Source organism: Microcebus murinus, chromosome 20 (genome assembly GCF_040939455.1).
Source record: "Microcebus murinus isolate Inina chromosome 20, M.murinus_Inina_mat1.0, whole genome shotgun sequence".
NCBI lineage: Eukaryota > Metazoa > Chordata > Mammalia > Primates > Cheirogaleidae > Microcebus > Microcebus murinus.
Window position 1 is genome coordinate 23,121,351 of NC_134123.1, and position 18,636 is coordinate 23,139,986.

The 18,636-nt window shown below is 46.5% G+C and overlaps 2 protein-coding genes across 2 annotated transcripts in view; one reads left to right on the forward strand and one right to left on the reverse strand.

Moving 5' to 3' along the window:
• Window positions 1–350: 350 nt before the first annotated feature.
• On the reverse strand, window positions 351–10,494 carry DHODH (dihydroorotate dehydrogenase (quinone)). The gene is made up of 9 exons (XM_020282467.2): window positions 10,393–10,494; window positions 8,368–8,580; window positions 7,307–7,506; window positions 5,568–5,650; window positions 4,180–4,367; window positions 3,488–3,601; window positions 2,121–2,274; window positions 1,790–1,949; window positions 351–1,280 (listed from the first exon to the last, which is right to left on the reverse strand). The coding sequence occupies exons 1-9, from the start codon at window positions 10,411–10,413 to the stop codon at window positions 1,226–1,228; spliced, it is 1,188 nt and encodes a 395-aa protein (XP_020138056.2). The 5' UTR covers window positions 10,414–10,494; the 3' UTR covers window positions 351–1,225.
• Window positions 10,463–18,636, forward strand: part of PKD1L3 (polycystin 1 like 3, transient receptor potential channel interacting) — a 62,449-nt gene continuing 54,275 nt past the window's right edge. The window contains exons 1-2 of the mRNA XM_075995579.1: window positions 10,463–10,652; window positions 15,625–15,747. Coding sequence (XP_075851694.1) covers window positions 10,463–10,652; window positions 15,625–15,747 — 313 coding nt within the window. The remainder of the gene's footprint in view (window positions 10,653–15,624; window positions 15,748–18,636) is intronic.

Genomic DNA, 18,636 nt, shown 5'->3' on the forward strand with positions numbered 1-18,636 from the left:
TCCAGCGGTCTGAGGGACAGTGAACTGGCCCCGTTTATAAAGTTTGAAGACCCCCGGTTCAGGCTGTGCTCTGCGTAATACCCGAACGAAGGCACAAATACACAAGAGCGGTAATACACAAGAGTGGTCACCGAGGCACTGTTCGTGACAGGAAAACCCAGGAAGTTATCCAAGTGAGCATCAACAGGAGAATGGCTAAACATATTGCACTAAGAGAATGAGGCAGGTTGACAGGAACCAACATCAACTACGTCCACATGACAGCAGTGAAGTAAACTGCGGAGTCATGTCTGTGGTGTGATGTTACACGTTCCACGTACAAATAGGTCTACAAAAAATACACATATCCATGTGGGTACAAAATGAGTGTTTTTATGCATGGGAAAAAGTCTGGGAGAGTGGACACCAAACAGCAGTCACTGGGGAGAGTGGGATTGGGGAGAGCAGGAACGTTCACTTCCAGAGTTATATGCTGTTCTATGCTGTTGGAACTGATGAGAACACATGCCAGTGATAACATAAAAACGTCAGTGTGCTTAGGAGATACACACTGAAGCACTTGAGGGTAACGGGTCGTGACAATTGCAACTTGCCTCAAATGCTTCAGTAATAATAAATAATACAAATTTTAACTACATATAATTTATGCTTTATATATGAGAGAAAGAAAATGTGAAAAATGTTAATTGGTGATACAAAATGAAGGGTATGTGAAAGTTCACTGTACTAATCTTGCAACTGTTGTCTGTACTTGAAATATTTTTAAAATTAAAACATAAAACAAATATAAATAAAGATCAAATGAAAGACACTCAAGTTCCCAGGAAGCCCATTGAAGACGCAGGGAGCAGAGGCCTGAGAGGACCTGCCGCATCTGGAGAGAGCCTCTCGCCCTCCAGAAAGGGCTGGGGTTTAAATCTGGGTTCCAGATGGCTTTATTTTTTCCATGACTTTTCCCCCCATGTATCCAATGTCCTCGCAGTACTGAAGGATCCCAGGATTTCAACCTAGAAAGCATCACAGACGCAGTCTATGGCCTGACCGAGGGACTGAAGGCAGCCTCCTGTTGATTCTGGTGACCCCACGATTGGCTTTTACAGTGAGGCCAGGCCACGGTTCAGGGCACGTGGCTGGGGACAGAGTCTGTCCTCTCACCATCCAGCCACAAAGGCTCGCCCGAGTTTGTGGGAAGGTTCCAGATCAGGCTTCCCGACAGACAGTGTCCTCACCTCCGATGATCTGCTCCAATGGCATCTGTGACTCTGCAAAAACCCTGTTCTCTGGAAAAGGAGCAAGAAAAAGCAATGTCAGCAAACAGGAAAGAACGGGCCCTGCTCTTGCAGGAAGCCCACGTTCACCCCCGAACGCACCGTCCCAGCCAGGCACACGGCACGCCCTCGACACGGCCATCACCCAGGGACCAAGAGACATCTCTACCCAGCTCTTCAGAATGGGACGGGAATCGATTTTGAGTACAGACAGCTCCCTGACGTTGAGCAATGCCACTTAATTAGAGGGAATGCTGCCGGGACTCCCCGAGCTCCTCTCCCTCAGAGAAATGGACGACTCTGCCTTGGAAACACCACTGCTGTGGGGTCATTCCAAGTCCCCCTGGCACTGTTTGTCCTCCATCTAAGGAGTAGCACAGAGTAATTTTCCCTGCACTCAGAGTGCGCCCCTCAAATCCTTTCTGGATGAGCAATAAATAGATGAATAGCATCCCCATGATGGGAGCAGGTGGAGTTAACGTCTCCTGACTCCCATTCCAGCCACACTCGGCCCCACTCACTTCAGAAGGGCCTCCAGCTCCCGCTTGACTCTGCCGACCACGGGCGGGCCCTGGTAGGTGAGCGCCGTGTACAGCTGCACCAGCGAGGCCCCCGCCCGGATCTTCTCCAGCGCGTCCTGCCCGCTGCCGACCCCGCCCACTCCAATGATGGGGACTCTGCCTGCAGAGAAGGACATGGCTACACGGTCAGGAAGGGTGCAAGAACCAGGACCCCGGTTTGGCTTCAGCCCTGCAGCCGCCGCCCCCCAACACGGCGGATTAGGGAACAGTGATTCCAGTGACAGCCCAGGAACCCAGCCCACACACAGGTCCCAAGACACCGAATCCTTGCCTTGGGTAAGCGCGTACATCTCCCGGATGGTTTGCGTTGATAAATCCCGGAGGGGCTTCCCGCTCAGCCCTCCCACTTCAGAGCACAGGGTACCCTGCAGGCTGGCGGGGCGGCTCACTGTGGTGTTCGTGACAATCAATCCATCGACGCCCAACTGCAGTGTGAGACGGAGAACAGTCCTTGAGTTGTGGCACTGAAGGACTCAGAGAAGCTTCTTTGGAGCTCTGAGGCAGCAGCCGGGGCAGGTGCCCGCACCCATGGCCCCCGGAGGTGAGAGCTGCCACAGACCTCACTATCCTTTTCTTGAACAAGTGTCTGAATGAGCCACAATGTGACAACACCAGCCAGCACATACTGGCCACCCGTATCGTTGCACTAGGACAGAGCTTAATCCTTGGAACAACCCACTTTATAGGGCCTTGACTGTGGCACATGCCTGTAGTCCCAGCTACTCAAGAGGCTGAGGCAGGAGGATCTCTTGAGCCCACGAATTTGAGGTTACACTGAGCTATGATGATGCCACTGCACTCCAGCCCAGGCAGCAGAGCAAGACCCTGTCTCAATAAATAAATAAATAATATAGTGTCTTGTCTGAGGCCTCAGTTAGGAAGTAGTGGAACCAAGATTTTTACCTATACCTGCTGGGCTCAGTCTGTGTTCCTGCGACTGTCCTAGCCACAGAGACCTGGTATTCAGAAAGATTGCAGAGAATGAGACAGAGAATACGCTGGTCCCAACTGAGACTGGCCAAGGCTACAAGCACGAGTGTTAAAGCCCTTGCTGGAAGGAGATGAGGAAAGAGTGGAAGGGAGAGGCATGAGAAAAAGGCTCATTCAAACATTTATTGAAACATTCACTTCTTTTTTTTTTTTTTTTTTTTTTGAGACAGAGTCTCACTTTGTTGCCCTGGCTAGAGTGAGTGCCATGGCGTCAGCCTAGCTCACAGCAACCTCAAACTCCTGGGCTCAAGCAATCCTACTGCCTCAGCCTCCCGAGTAGCTGGGACTACAGGCATGCGCCACCATGCCCAGCTCATTTTTTCTTATATATTAGTTGGCCAATTAATTTCTTTCTATTTATAGTAGAGACGGGGTCTCGCTCTTGCTCAGGCTGGTTTCAAACTCCTGACCTTGAGCAATCCGCCCGCCTCGGCCTCCCAGAGAGCTAGGATTACAGGCGTGAGCCACCGCGCCCGGCCAGAAACATTCACCTCTTACTACAGGATGAATGACGCCGTGACAGACACCAAACCAGCCTTCAGTGTCAGAGAGGAAATCACAAAGGCTGCCGTTCTGGGCTATCCCAGCTGGCCAAATGGCCTCATCAGACAGTGAGAGGTCCCCCCCAGCCCAGGCCCCGACGCTAACCTCTCTCACGATGCTAGCAATGTCCTCCTTGTCCTGAGCCGTGAGGTCAGGGGCAATCTTCACCAGCACAGCCGGCTTTCGTGCTCCCTGCAAGGCCTCCCTCTCCTGCAGCACCTGGGGTGACAAATGGCCAGAGATGGGAACCCCGAGACCACACCTCAGCAGTGCAACTGGGACCTACGGTTGCAGGTCAGTGGGTTTTCACGCAAGTTATCAAACTTAAGCATGAGCAATTTTCCCTTTTTAGGAAACCGGCCCTCAGTTACGTGGGGGACCCCATGGAGATGGATTCGATTCAATTCTTTTGAACCAAGCAAAACCCACTGGCATTGGCTAATATCTTACAGGGTCTTTAGACTTTAGTTCCTAAAAAATAATCAAGAAATACTGCACCAAGTACTAGGTGGTGGGAAGTCATTCAATTCATTCACTGTGTTAGGTGCTAGGGACACAGTGATAAATGAGAGAGACATGGTCCCTGCTGTCACGGGCATATGGTTTAACAGCAGGGACAGACAACAGAACAGTTGATAACTATGGCACATAATCAGGGTTATGGTAGAAGGTCGGAGGGTGTGGCAAGCAGGCCACTGGTCCAGGTGTCAAGGACAGCTTCCCAGAGGTGACCCTGCAGCTTCACCCTGGAGAGTAAATGGGAGCGGGCAGATGGGCGAGGCAGTGTCACTGCCCACCTTGGTCAGCAGGCAGCGAAGCTCGGCCTTTCCCTGAAGGCACCGCAGCCCGGCCGTGTTGGGGCTGGACACGTTCACCACCAGGTAGTCGGCCAGGGGGCCCAACACGCGGACGCCCTCCGCGTAGTCCGCCGCCGCATCCGCCGAAGTCTTGTTCTTCCCCAGGTTGATTCCCAGCGGCAGCCCATCTGTAAATATCGCTGGTCACAATTTTGACCCCACACCACTTCCTGGGCAACATTCCGAGGCCATCTTCGACCAGACAGCCCTCGAACGGCCACATAGGTCCCCCCTCCGAGGCCCAGCCCCGTTCTGGCCCTGTCTGCTTCCCAAAGAGCACTGTACAGCAGTCTTGGGCAGCTCCAGGGATGTTCCACCGCATTTTGCCTTTTTTACTTTTAAAAATGTAATGGAAAATGGAGAAATTAGGAGTGAAAATACTAGTGATCCAAAGGTAGGCCCCATAAATTTAATAAGACTCAGGGTAGACAGGAATCAATATACGTGGGGTGACTTTAATCTCCAGGGATGCTCCAGCAAACAATGTGTAATTGTGAAGAAAAAACACTCTCCAAATCTGACATTGCCTGATGCCCCAGACCTTTCCACCTCACTTCCTGAAATGAATCTGCTATCCATGGGTTTCCTCATCATGCTACCAGGACATCATGCTACCAATCTCAACCAGGTTGAGACTTCAACCTCCTGGAAGGAGTTTCGGAGGGACCCAAGGAAGAAAATGATCCCCACTGAGCCACAGCCCTGCACAATCCCAGAGGACACCCAGGGCTATGAGCACTCAGTGAATCCTGAGCTACAGCAGAGCAGGGACCCGCAGAGAGTAAACATCAGCCTTTCCAGAGGCAGCCTTCGAAAATGCTTCTTGTTTCCAAAGTAAGTCATGAAGAATATTTTCCCAAATGCTAATATTAGTTATCCCCGAGTGGGAAGGGGTATGAATTACTTTTTCCTCTTTATGCTTCTCTGTATTTACTAACTTTATATAACTAATATACATTATTTGCACAATGAACAAAAGGACAACAGAGTGGACCATAGGACGATGTCCTGTTCACACCCTAACCACCCACAAGATCATAGTCGAGCCACTTTGCTTTGCTTACTTCCAGCCTTCCCTAGTTATGATATAACACAGGTTACAGAATGAGGCAGAAACAAAGTGAGTCTTTGCTAAATTGTGAAATTGAGTTAAAATCTTGGAGCCTGGGGTAGAACCAGGAAAATTCCCCTACGGGAGGAGCCCCGAGTTCCTTAGTGGTTTTTTCTATCGCTCAATCATGTTCATTTCACTGGGAATGTTGCCAGTGTTTCTCCCACGGTTCCTCCTAATGAATGAAAAGAGCCGCTCTAATGCAAGTCCGCTTTACCTTCCGTGAGCTTGGCCTGCTTCTGCTGTCTGGCCCGTAACCTGTGTTCCACCGCTGAGAGCCCCTGGCTGTTAAATCCGTATCTGCAGCACACAAGCAGACGGGGAGGGCACGGTTAGACGGTAAAGGATGTGGACAGAGAGCTCCGTGGCCATTTCCACTGGAAGCTTATGACTTTTCAAAACAGAAATGAAAAACAATCAGAGTCAGTTCTTTTTTTTTTTTTTTTTGAGACAGAGCCTGGCTTCATTGCCCAGGCTAGAGCGAGTGCCGTGGCGTCAGCCTAGCTCACAGCAACCTCAAAGTCCTGGGCTCAAGCGATCCTTCTGCCTCAGCCTCCCAAGTAGCTGGGACTACAGGCATGCACCACCATGCCCGGCTAATTTTTTTCTATATATATTAATTTTTATATAAAAATATTATATTATAATATAAATATATTATTTTATTTATTATAAAATATATTATTTTTTCTATATATATTAGTTGGCCAATTAATTTCTTTCTATTTATAGTAGAGACAGGGTCTTGCTTTTGCTCAGGCTGGTTTCGAACTCCTGATCTCAAGCAATCCATCCGCCTCAGCCTCCCAGAGTGCTAGGATTATAGGCACCCGGCCCAGAGTCAGTTCTTAAACTGCCTGGGATTTCTAGAGAACTTGCCAGAACACCATGTCGTACAAAGGGAAAGATTAAAATTCACAAATAAGCCGGTCAGCCAACGAGCATTGGCAACAGTCCAGACTCGGCAGCAGTAGCTGCCCCAGACCTGCTGGATCCCGCGTCCACTCCTTACGCACCCACTGGTCCCCCAGCCGAGCCTCGCCACGCTCTGATAATAACCGAAGCTTTGCACCTCCCGCCTGGGCTCCACCCGCGTCCTCCTGGAGCCCATGCCGCTCCACTTCCCCGTGCCCTCTGCCTACGAAATCGCTCCTCTTCCCGGCCAGATCCAGTGCTCCGTCTCCTCCTGCACAGAGCTCCCACCTGCAGAGGCTCCCCCAGGCCCTTGGCTCTCACAGAGGGCTTCGCACCTGTCCTCCCCCTGGCTCAGGATATGTATGTATGTGTGTATGTTTAAGTTCCCATCCCGGTTATAATCTTCTTGAGGAACAAGCGACACGTCATACCTCTCTATCACCCTGTCACCAAACACCCCCCACAGGCAGGGGCATCGTCTTTGTTTTTAATCCCTGGACCCCCAGCCCCACTATGGGTGGCTGACCTAGTGGCCATTCCCCTACCCTGCCTCCAGTGGAACCCCCCCCCATACAGGGGAAGAAGCTAATGACTCTTTCCCAGCCTTGCTGGCAACTGGAACATGAGTGTGGGACCAGGTGTGTGCCCGGCCCTTTTACTGTCTTAATGTCACTAGAATATTTTGAATTGCACATGGGGCTTGCAGAGTTGAGTGAGGGCACTGGAGAAACAGGTGGACGGAGCAAAACTCTCAAGTCCAATAAGCCTAAGCCACACCCACACTCTCCTGCTTTTTAACCTCTATGACTGCAGCTAAGTTATTTAGCTCTCCGAGACTCAGTGTATGCACCTGTTAAACAGAAATAATGACACCTGCTTTCCAGGGCCGGTGTGAGGACAGATGTCTGGCATACTCTAGATGCTCAGAAGGGTTCCTGAATATTCCAAGTGACAGAACAATGTCCATGTCCTATGAGAGAAAAAAGCCAAGAGCCCAGCTGGAAAGAGGCATGCTCTTTTAACTCGGGGTCTGTCGCCCACCTGTTAATGACGGCTTGGTCCTCAGGGAGGCGGAAGACTCTGGGTCTGGGGTTTCCTTCCTGAGGTTTTGGAGTCACACTTCCAATCTCAACAAATCCAAAGCCCATCTTATAAAGTCCATCCACAGCTTCCCCGTGTTTGTCAAATCCTGCCGCAATTCCTACTGGATTTCGGAATTTATGGCCCAGAACTCTCACTTCCTGGGAAGACGATGACAAAAGTCAGAGGTACATAAGGCTAGCCCAGTGTTTCTCAAAGTGTGGTCCCTGGCTCACCTGGGAAGCTTGTTAAACATGGGATTGCCAGGCGCCCCCAAGGCAGGGGAGGGAGTGCTGAGAGAACCTATTTTTAGCACAGCTCTCCAGGTGATTGTGATGTCTGCTAGAGTTTGAAAACCGTGAGGCTCTGTTATCATCGAGCCTGGGGAGAAAAACAGTGTTTCTACCATGGCTTAAACAGGAGACGGGCACTGTCTTTTCCAACTATCGTTACGATTCGTACCTTCTCGTCTACTGTCCTTGGTGGGAGAGAGTGGCTCACTGGCGTCAGGCCCTTGACAGTGCTACTCTGAAACCAGGAGTGTCAAACAACAAAACCCTTTAATCGGCTTAATAAAAGTCAGCTTCAGCTGTGCCCCTCCTCCGCCGGGCTCGTAAGAAGCCCCAACAACTCGCACAGACTCTCGTGGGAGCCAGAGGGAGGAGGTGCTCCGCTGGGCAGAATGGATTGCTGGGCTCTGGCGACCTTTAAGAGGAGCAGCTAAAGGGCGCCCAGGGTAAGCGCTATCTGATCCTGGAAGCAGGAGGTGAGAAAGACGCCCCAAGAGTAGTTGTGAAGCTCAAACAAGAGTGCTGCCTAACATAAGTCCTGTAAGTAATATATAATAATCCTTGTGATGTAATGTTATAATATGTTACATATAACAAATATTGCTCATCTTGAACTCTAATTCCCACTGCTAACTTGAGGCTCTGGTTTTAAAAAGGATCAGTCCCAGCTGAGAAATGTTACTCCCAGCTTCACCGTTGCAGTTAATGCATAGGGTGTTCCAAGATACCTACCAGCATGTCAGAGTCCTGAAATGAGGTTCGAGGAAGGAGTCCCAGGGAGGTGCACTGAACGGCCAGCCTGTGGGCTGACTCTGGGTCCAGCAGCCTCTGCAGAGCTGGCATCAAGTGTTGGGTGTAGAAATGCTCATCCCCCGTGGCTGTCAGGTAGGAAGCGAAGACAAGTCCTCCACCCCCCAGGATGACCAAAGCGTCCTGGGCCCGCTTCTGGGGGTAGGGGGAGAAAAAAGCCTTTTAGGGCTCCACCCCTCACCAGGGGCCAGGCTGCTGCGTCCTTGAGTCCTTTGTACTCACAGGTCACATGAAGCGATGTCCCTAGCCTTCTGCTGACACTGGCCTCTACAGTCAGAAGCTGTAGCTACACTTACACACTCCTCTGGCCTTGAAGACTTCACTGAGGACGGCAGACCAGCCTGCCCGCTAGGGGCATGCATTTTTTTTTCTACTAGTTAGCCTCATTAGGCAATGCTAATAGACTTCTGTGGGCAGGAATCAGTAAAGTCAGACATCCTTGTTTGCTTGAGACTGACACACGAATTGTCTCACATCTTGTATGACTCTTGAACATCCTGACTTCATGTGGGTAAAAAAAAAATTATCTGTTCATGTTATCTGAGACTTGAGGCAAACTATATTTCACTACATAAACACCAACTATGCACATGGTTTTCATATGCAGTATAATTACCTTGTAAATAGAAGGACAACTGTACGGTTTGGCACAGAACATTACCAACAACTGTGCACCATTTCAGAAAAGCCCATCAGCATTGGTAAGTGTTTGCCTGGGGTGTCTGACGATACAACACACCTGTAGCGCTCACACCTCTAGAGGTTTAAGCACCCGACTATCACATAATGAAATCTTATTCTAAGTTAATTTATCCTTTACATTTAAGACCATTATGTTGGCTTTTAAAAATTATATGTAGATTTTACACGTTCCTTTTCTGCATGATGGGAAGTTTACAAAATATAAAAAACAAGCTCCAAGTCCTGTGGGATTGAGAACCACTATCCTAGCTCACAAGCAGTTCACAATGCTTTTCTCTCATGCTGCCAGATACTAAATCATTCATTAGTTCAATCTTTGATCACATACTGATTGTGCACTCAAAGGTGGACAAAACAGATCTAGTCCCTGCCCTTATGGAAGGTGCAATCGCATGAAGAGACAGAAATCAATGATCATGCAAATATGTTGCTAAGAAGGAAAGAAAGTATAAGGTATTTGTAAGTATAAGGACCCAACCTAATCTAAGGTAAGAAAAAGCTTCTTTGATGAAACAACATATAGCTTTTATAAAGGATTTTATAAAGTAGTTTATTGAAAGGATAAATAGGAGTTAACTAGGAGGCAGTAAGGGGAGGACATTCTGTCCCTGAGTGACAGAAGAGAATGAGAAGGGGAGAAAGTTTGTTTAGAACTAAGGAGTGAGAGAAAGCAATAATTAAGATGAGGCAGGAGAAATAGGTGAAAGTCTTGGCCACAATACTTATGTATTGTTCCCTAAACCAAGAAGTGACATAATCAGATTTACTTTTAAGGATCCCTCAAAGCTGATGTACTGCAGATCAAGTATTCACTGTAGCCCTGGAGACTGCAGGAACGCCCCTGATGTCAATCAACAATATTTGAGCACTTAGTACATTCCAGATCCTGGAGATTCAACTAAGAACTCGCATTGAGCTTGCGCCCTAACAAAACTTTATCTAGAAGGATTGGGACCATGTCTTGGTCTATTTTCATTCTGCCTTGGCCCCTGCACACACGCTAGGCGGTCGTGTTCGCTAAGCGCCCCTGTGCCAGGCCGGCAGGCACCGACGCGTCAGCCTCTGGCCACCTGCTGTCCGCACACACCTGGCCGAGGACACGTGCGAGTACACGAGCATCGGCAGGTGCCTCCAGAGACACGCAAAGCTCCCGAAGGGGCCCTCGCGCTCGGCGCCGCCTCCTGTCCCCATCTCACCCCAGTCCCCGCCCGGACTCTCGCCGCAAGCCTCACTTGCGGGACTCACTTTCAGATGTCGCCACGCCATGCTCCTTCCCGCCACTGGGGCCACCCCTGCCTCGCTTCCACTGGAGGAGATGGGGCGCCCCGCCTCCCCCTCCGAGTGGGGTCGCCAACCCACCAATCGCTGCGCAGAAGGGTGGGGTGAGCGCCTCGGTGGCGGGGGAGGCCGCGCTCCACCCCGAAGTCCTGATTGGACGCGCGCGCGCGTGCGCAGTCGCGGCGGCCGCGCCTCTTCCGCCAGCCCGCCCGCGCGCGTCTTTCGGTGTCTGTGGTGAAGTGTTGCTGTGCGGCCGCGTCCTCTGCAGTCCCGCGCCGCCGAGTCAGAGAGTCCCTGAGGAGCCGAAGCTCCAGGAGGAAGGAAAACCTTCCTAGAAGCCCCTGGAGTGCCGAGTGCCCTCCTCTGAGGTCCCGGAAGAGTTAGCGCCGAACCCAGGGGGCTTCCCACCCCGGCCTGCCGGAGAGGCTGTCACCCCCCACCCCGGCTGCCTGTCCAGGCGAAGACACGGCCCCACACGGTTGTCTTCGTGCCGCGGGCGCGTTGTGACTTTGGTGGCCACTTCCTGTGAACTGTAGCTTGCGGTGTATACATACATGAAAACAGCGTGTCTTATACCATAAATACGTAGTCTTTGTCAATTTAAAAAGCAGATTTCACTGCTGTGTTGATGTAAAGAATATGTTAATCTACACATTTTCCTTCTGCTTAGGAGTTTGTCTTTCGATTTTAAAAGAAATACTGATGTTTTCTTTAGCCCCTGAAAATGTCATGGGCCCTTGGCCCTGTCCCTGCTGGCTAAGGTGGCCCTAGTTGTGCCTTGGCATTCTGGTGTAATAGGTGTGGAAGCTGGATTTTTTGCGTGTTTTGTTTTGTTGGGTTTTTTTTGAGACAGAGTCTCACTCTGTTGTCCAGGCTAGAGTGAGTGCCGTGGCGTCAGCCTAGCTCACAGCAACCTCAAACACCTGGGCTCAAGCAATCCTTCTGCCTCAGCCTCCCAAGTAGCTGGGACTACAGGCATGGGCCACATGCCCAGCTAATTTTTTCTATGTATTTTTAGTTGGCCAATTAATTTCTTTCTATTTTTAGTACAGTCCGGTCTCGCTCTCGCTCAGGCTAGTTTTGAACTCCTGACCTTGAGAGATACGCTGCCTCGGCCTTTCTGAGTGCTAGGATTACAGGTGTGAGCCACTCTGCCCAGCCTGGAAGCTGTTTTGTAAAACAGTTTCTAATCAACACCCTGGGTGGGCGGCTCTGCTTGAGTGTAGGATATTACTGGGATTTGTGCTGACCTAGTGTTGTCACTTTACAATCCACTAGAGCAATTGTGTCCCAATCTAGAACTTTAAAATCTCTTAACAATGTCCTGACTGTTGAAGAACTTCTGTAGCCTTGGTATTAATCATATCAAACTTACTGTGGGAAGCTCTACACCTGTCACTTTCAGCCAGTTGTGTTCCTTCCATCAGCTAAAATAGTTGGAGTATTGTCATAGTAGAAATTAGAACAAAAGAGGGAGGATGTATCTAACTCAAGCCATTTTTCAACTTCATCAATTGCAGGAAGGTACCAAATTGGAATAAATTCATAGACTCACTGGGACTTAGAGATAGTCTACACCAATAATTCACATGCTAGGTGTCTCATGGTCTATATACAATGGAAATAACTGAAAATATTTATCAGACTAAAAATTATGCTTATCAACCTGTCTTTTATACTTTACTGAAATAAGTTGATTCAGCATAATTTAATTAACAAATTATTACTCATGCTAGACAAAGGACTATATGTTGATATGTTGGTTCTTCAGTCCTAAGCTTTTTTTTTTTTTTTTAAAGAGATGGGGTCTCACTATGTTGACCAGACTGGACACTTTGCATCATTTAAACTAAACCTTTTAGTGATAAGAGTGCTGTGTTCTAGATAAAGCTTTTGTTTCTTTTGAGACACCGTCTAGCTCTGTTGCCCTGATTAGAGTACAGCGACCCCATCATAGCTCCCTGCAACCTCAGACTCCTGGGGTCAAGTGATCCTCCTACCTTAGCCTCCTGAGTAGCTGGGACTACATGCAGTGGACCACCATGCAGGGCTAATTTTTCTATTTTTTGTAGGAACAAAGTCTTGCTCTTGCTCAGATTGGTCCTGAACTCCTGAGCTCAAGAGATGCTCCCAGCATGGCCTCCCAGAGTGCCAGGATTACAGGCGTGAGCCACTGTGCCTAACCAGTAAAGCATGTTTTTTTTTATTTTGGTTTTGTTTTTGCCCCACCAGCCCCAATAAAGCATGTATTGAGAGAGTATATGTCAAGTACCATGGAAAGTGTTGAAAGAGATTATGGGGCTGTGTATAATACCTGAGGTGACTCAGAGATTTCCTCAACATCAAGGGTCACTTAAAAACGCTTGAAACATATGTCTGTCTATGAAGCTGTTTGGAAATTGAGACTTCGTGAACTTTGAAAACAAAAGCATCCTGCACTCAAATGATTCCATTGTAACACAGTCTTAGTAAGGACGGAGTGCTCTGCTCAGAAACCTTCCAGATGGACTGCAAGCTCTCTATCCTGGTGTATGAAACATTCTCATCTCATTTTCTGGCCAGGGTTTTCACTGCTGTCCCACCAAGTAACCCCTATTCATGTGTGTACGTGTGGAATTATTTCATTCTCTCTATAAATACTTTCCACTTTCCCACCTCTGAATTTACTGACATTGACTCTTCTGACAAGAGTGCTTTTCATCTGTCTAAATATGACCATCCTTATATATTCAGTTCACTTGCTGGAAATAATTTCTTCCTAATCTTAACCTTCATAACAGTTAAGTTGTCCCTCTCTGCTGGCACGTTCATTGTCTTTATTAATCACAATTATTGTGTCTCTTCTTCCCTACTTAGACTTTTTTTTCCTACTCCACCAGGCAATGCAAACTTAGACTTTTTGAAAGTAGGGATCTTTTTGATAGCATCTTTTTGCTATAGCAAAGTATAGCATCTTTTTGAAAGATGCTATATTTATCTTTCATTTGATTGCTGCATTGTTTTTGAACTCAAAGGATGTATTCTTGGAGTCTGTGCTTCAGAAAATTTTTAACTTTGGCCACTTCTATAGTGATTTTTTTAAAGTAACATAAGCATCATTTAGACCATTTGGGTAACCAGCTTAATCCTGAAATCTGCCAAGCAATTTCAGGACTCACATTTGTTTGCATTTATGATCAATGTTTGGCACCAAGAAAGAATGAGCTGTGGTATATAAATGGTGGATGAGCAAGAGATAGATTCCAAATGACCTGCTGTATGAACAAAAGTTTTTCAGTCAAAGAAAAATGGTGAGAGAATTGAATCTTCCCCATAGAATAGAGTAGTGGGAATGCCACATTCAAAGGAACCTGTATAGTCATGAACCACAACCATGTTTATCTGCTATTTAGTGCAGCAAATGTGAATTTCCTTGGTTTCCGGTTTTGTTTGTATTTAATCTGTATTCATTCTTCCATTCAATATTTATTCTTTGGTTTTTATGATTGTGTGTGAGCTTTAGGATAGCGTTTATGCCTAGTTTGGTTTGCATGAATTTAAAAAATAGTAATTTAAATCAGTCCTAGGGGTAGCAGATAGGTAGGGTGAATGAGTCTACAGATCTAATGTACAACATGAGGACTATAGGGTGATAAAAATGTGCTGTGTATGAGATTCATGCTAAATGAGATTTTAAATGCTCTTGCCACACACAAAAATATGGGTAACTGGGTTAAATAATGGACATGTTAATTTCGTATACTATAGTAACCTTCTTACTATCTATATCCCATAACATTTTGTATTCCTAAAATATACACAATAAAATTTATTTCCAAAAAATCCTAGAGGTCTGTAAGAATGGTTTTATTTGTTTGTTTTTTTAATAAAAGTATGTTATCCATTTTTTTAGCAACGCTAAAAATTGATTTAGATATTCATTATCCTCTACCCTCTAACAGCTTAAACTTAGCTTCATGGTAGATCTGTATTTGCTAAAGGCATAGCCGGTTGTGTAGACACAGATGGTGATGCCCAGCAATAAAGGCTCATTGCTTTGTTGATCTCTGCAGTTCGCTTTCAACATATAAGAACTGCACCTGAATCCACAAAACAGAACAAAACCTTTTGTCTGCTTGGTAAATTGTTCCCAATTCATAAAAGAATAATACTCATAAGACAAACCCACTAAGATGTAGATATATATTTAAAGGGCCAGGCAGCTGCTGAACCTCCACACTTTGTCTTGCTCACAGTTCACAGGGAACATGTTGTTCAGAGGAAGAACCTGGGTTTGGTTATACATCAGGACAAGTATCATTCTAGGAAGTGAACTAGATAGTCCGGAGCTACCTGAGAGAAAGAAAAATCTTTGTTATCAGTTTAACAGATTTAACTGTAGCTTTGAGGAAGCAGAAAATTACTGTCGTGCCCACCAAGGACAACTTGCTCATACTTGGAACAAGGGAGTTGAGGGTTTCCTCTCGCACATTTTGGACGAAGGAAAGAAGTGGTGGATTAGGGAAAACTTTAAAGCAAGTAAGCATCGTGAGGAAAACCACCCAGGTAAGGCTCTGGGTCAGTGTTTAGGAAGGAACCTCCCTCACATTTTATTTTGGAACAGGAGAAAGAAAACAATTTTGATCTTTCTGCCTTTGTATGCAGAAAAATCAATCACTTTACTTCATTACCATCCTTCCATTAAATATTTTTGTGTGCTACCGACTTCGATTTGTCTGTAACAAAGGTGATGAGATTTTTCTCAGAGCCTATCTAAAGTTAACTTACCTAACATTTCACTAAAAATTGTGCTAGGTTATAAAGAGGGACATTTTTTTATGGTCTTTTTTTTCCCTCCCCTAGTAAACATCTCTTTGCTATTCTGGGCTCCAAGTTTCCTAATGTAAAAACTAGGGGAACGACTATCGACCTATTTTCTCTTACGTAGTAGTTTCAAAGTTATGTGCCATAATCTTGCAAGTTTTAGAAAAAAAACTTCCAAGGCATTATATACTCATGATCTCCATGAACACATTACATAGGTAAGTTAATACTAAGCCTTATGGTAAAGAACACCTATGATAAAATAATCTATAATATGTGGGCAGAAATCCTAAATTTTCATTTATGGGAAGCCAGCCATACTTGGTTTGCATATATATTTTTTAATGTCTGACTTTTAAGTATGAAGCTCACCTGGATCTGGTCTCCTCTCAACAGATGTCGCAGCCCCAGCCCATCCGCCAAAGCCCTCTGGCTGCACCTACCTGTCCGAAGACTTGAGAGGGATCTCATCTAAAAAGGACAAGTGCTCACGGAAATATTATTTCATTTGCCAGACCGGTAAGTAATGAAGTTATGTGCTACCAAAGACCCACACTTTTAAAACCGATTCTAAATAAGAAGCATGTGTTGGGAGTATTAGTTAAACAGTCTGTGGGTGATACACCAGAGGGTGGACACAAGGATTCTGATTTTGCTGATATGGATCAGAATGAGAAACTGTGTTCATTTGGAGTGACCAACCGTATGCATCCCACACTGGTAGTTAGAAAAGAGTCGCGCCTTGATGTTCCCCTCGTGTTTTGATGTGGGCAGAGTGCGGAAGAAATTGTATTGGTGACCCTCGTGTTCCTCCTGTACACCCCTAATCCATTCGGCACTGGGCTTTAGAGGATGAAAGGGGAAGTCTAAGGAGGAAAAGAGAATACCGTGTAGGAAAATGGGAAGACAAAAGTGAGGAGGTGGCCGGGCGCGGTGGCTCACGCCTGTAATCCTAGCACTCTGGGAGGCCGAGGCGGGCGGATTGCTCGAGGTCAGGAGTTCGAAACCAGCCTGAGCAAGAGCAAGACCCCGTCTCTACTATAAATAGAAAGAAATTAATTGGCCAACTAATATATATATATATAAAAAAAATATTACCCGGGCATGGTGGTGCATGCCTGTAGTCCCAGCTACTCAGGAGGCTGAGGCAGCAGGATCGCTTGAGCCCAGGAGTTTGAGGTTGCTGTGAGCTAGGCTGACGCCATGGCACTCACTCTAGCCTGGGCAACAAGCGAGACTCTGTCTCAAAAAAAAAAAAGTGAGGAGGTTGTTAGCAGATCAAGGTTAGCTTCCTTAGAAGTTGTGGATCAGAATTAAGCTACATGTGTATGTATCTGTGTATGTGTGGTTGCTGCTGTTGTTTTTAATTAAGCAGTGTTTCTGCTGGTGATGCATCCGCTTTCATACTTACATAAAGCATTTATTCTTAGCTCAGTGAATTCTCAGAGACCTCTTAGGATGTCTCAGATTGTCTAGGTAGAATTTTTGTTTCACATTTTAAAACACCACAAATACATTCTTATTAAAACATGAAACATGTATGGGTAACTAAAACGAGATACATTGCAATCTTTCTCCTACTTAAAGATAACGGCGACTGTCTATGCAAATGATTCCCAGGAATCTACAAATCTCCTGGAACTAATAAATGAGTTGAGCAAGGTCACAAGATGCAGCATAAACGTACAAAAACCACTTGTGTACTGTACTAGGAATGAGGATATAGATATTGAGATTTAAAATACAATACTGTTGACAGTTTTTCCCCAAAATGAAATAGGTCCAAATGTAACAAAACATATATCAGATTTGTATGCTTAAAAACAACAAAATGGTAACGAAAGAAATCAAAGAATATTTTAGTAAAAGGTCTGTGTTCAAGGATTCGAAGACTCAGAATAGTAAAGATGTCAATTCTCCCCAAACTGATACATAAGTTTAACATAATTTCTTTTTTTGAGACAGAGTCTCACTCTCTCACCCCAGCTAGAGTGCCGTGGCGTCAGCCTAGCTCACAGCAACCTCAATCTCCTGGGCTCAAGCAATCCTCCTGCCTCAGCCTCCCAAGTAGCTGGGAGTTACAGGCATGTGCCACCATGCCTAACTAATATTTATATATATATTTTTTTAGTTGCCCAGCTAATTTCTTCCTGTTTTTTTTTTTTTTAGTAGAGATGGGGTCTCTTCTTCCTCAGGCTGGTCTTGAACCCCTGAGTTCAAACAGTCCTCCCGCCTCTGCCTCCCAGAATGCTAGGATTACACGCGTGAGCCACCATGCCCATCGTGCTTAACAGAATTTCTACCAAAGTTTCTACAAGAATATTTATAAATATAGACATGATTATTCTAAAATATACATAGAGGCCAGGCGCAGTGGCTTATGCCTGTAATCCTAGCCCTCTGGGAGGCCGAGGTGGGTGGATTGCTCAAGGTTTGGAGTTCGAAACCAGCCTGAGCAAGACACCATCTCTACTAAAAATAGAAAGAAATTAATTGGTCAACTAAAAATATATATTCAAAAAAATTAGCCGGGCATGGTGGCGCATGCCTGTAGTCCCAGCTACTCGGGAGGCTGAGGCAGGAGGATCGCTTGAGCCCAGGAGATTGAAGTTGCTGTGAGCTAGGCTGACGCCACGGCACTCACTCTAGCCTGGGCAACAAAGCGAGACTCTGTCTCAAAAAAAAAAAAAAAAGCAAGGTCATCACCTGGCCCAAGAATGAGGATAAGGGAGGCTCCTAGCTGTTGGGTGTTGAAGTGGGAGAGAGGCACCCAGGAGAGTGGAAGAGTGAATAGACTCAAGACTAACATGGTTGTCAGGCCGAGTGAAGGCAGGATCCCAAATTCAAGTTAAGATACAGTCAATGTGGTTATGTGACTGTCTCCAGCCATGTTCCACCATGTCTCAGCCATGTCCAGTGTGTATGAGAAACTGTTGTGCGTAGACGCAAAGAGGCATGTGCAAGAATGTGATTGCCGGCCGGGCGCTGTGGCTCACGCCTGTAATCCTAGCTCTTGGGAGGCCGAGGCGGGTGGATTGCTCAAGGTCAGGAGTTCAAAACCAGCCTGAGCAAGAGCGAGACCCCGTCTCTACTATAAATAGAAAGAAATTAATTGGCCAACTGATATATATATAAAAAAAATTAGCCGGGCATGGTGGCGCATGCCTGTAGTCCCAGCTACCCGGGAGGCTGAGGCAGAAGGATCACTCGAGCCCAGGAGTTTGAGGTTGCTGTGAGCTAGGCTGACGCCATGGCACTCACTCTAGCCTGGGCAACAAAGCGAGACTCTGTCTCAAAAAAAAAAAAAAAAAAAAAAAAAAAAAAAAAAAAAAAAAAAAGAATGTGATTGCCCACTTCTGAACTCTTATATCACTACCGATGAGAGTTACAGAGTACAAAGAAGAGTAT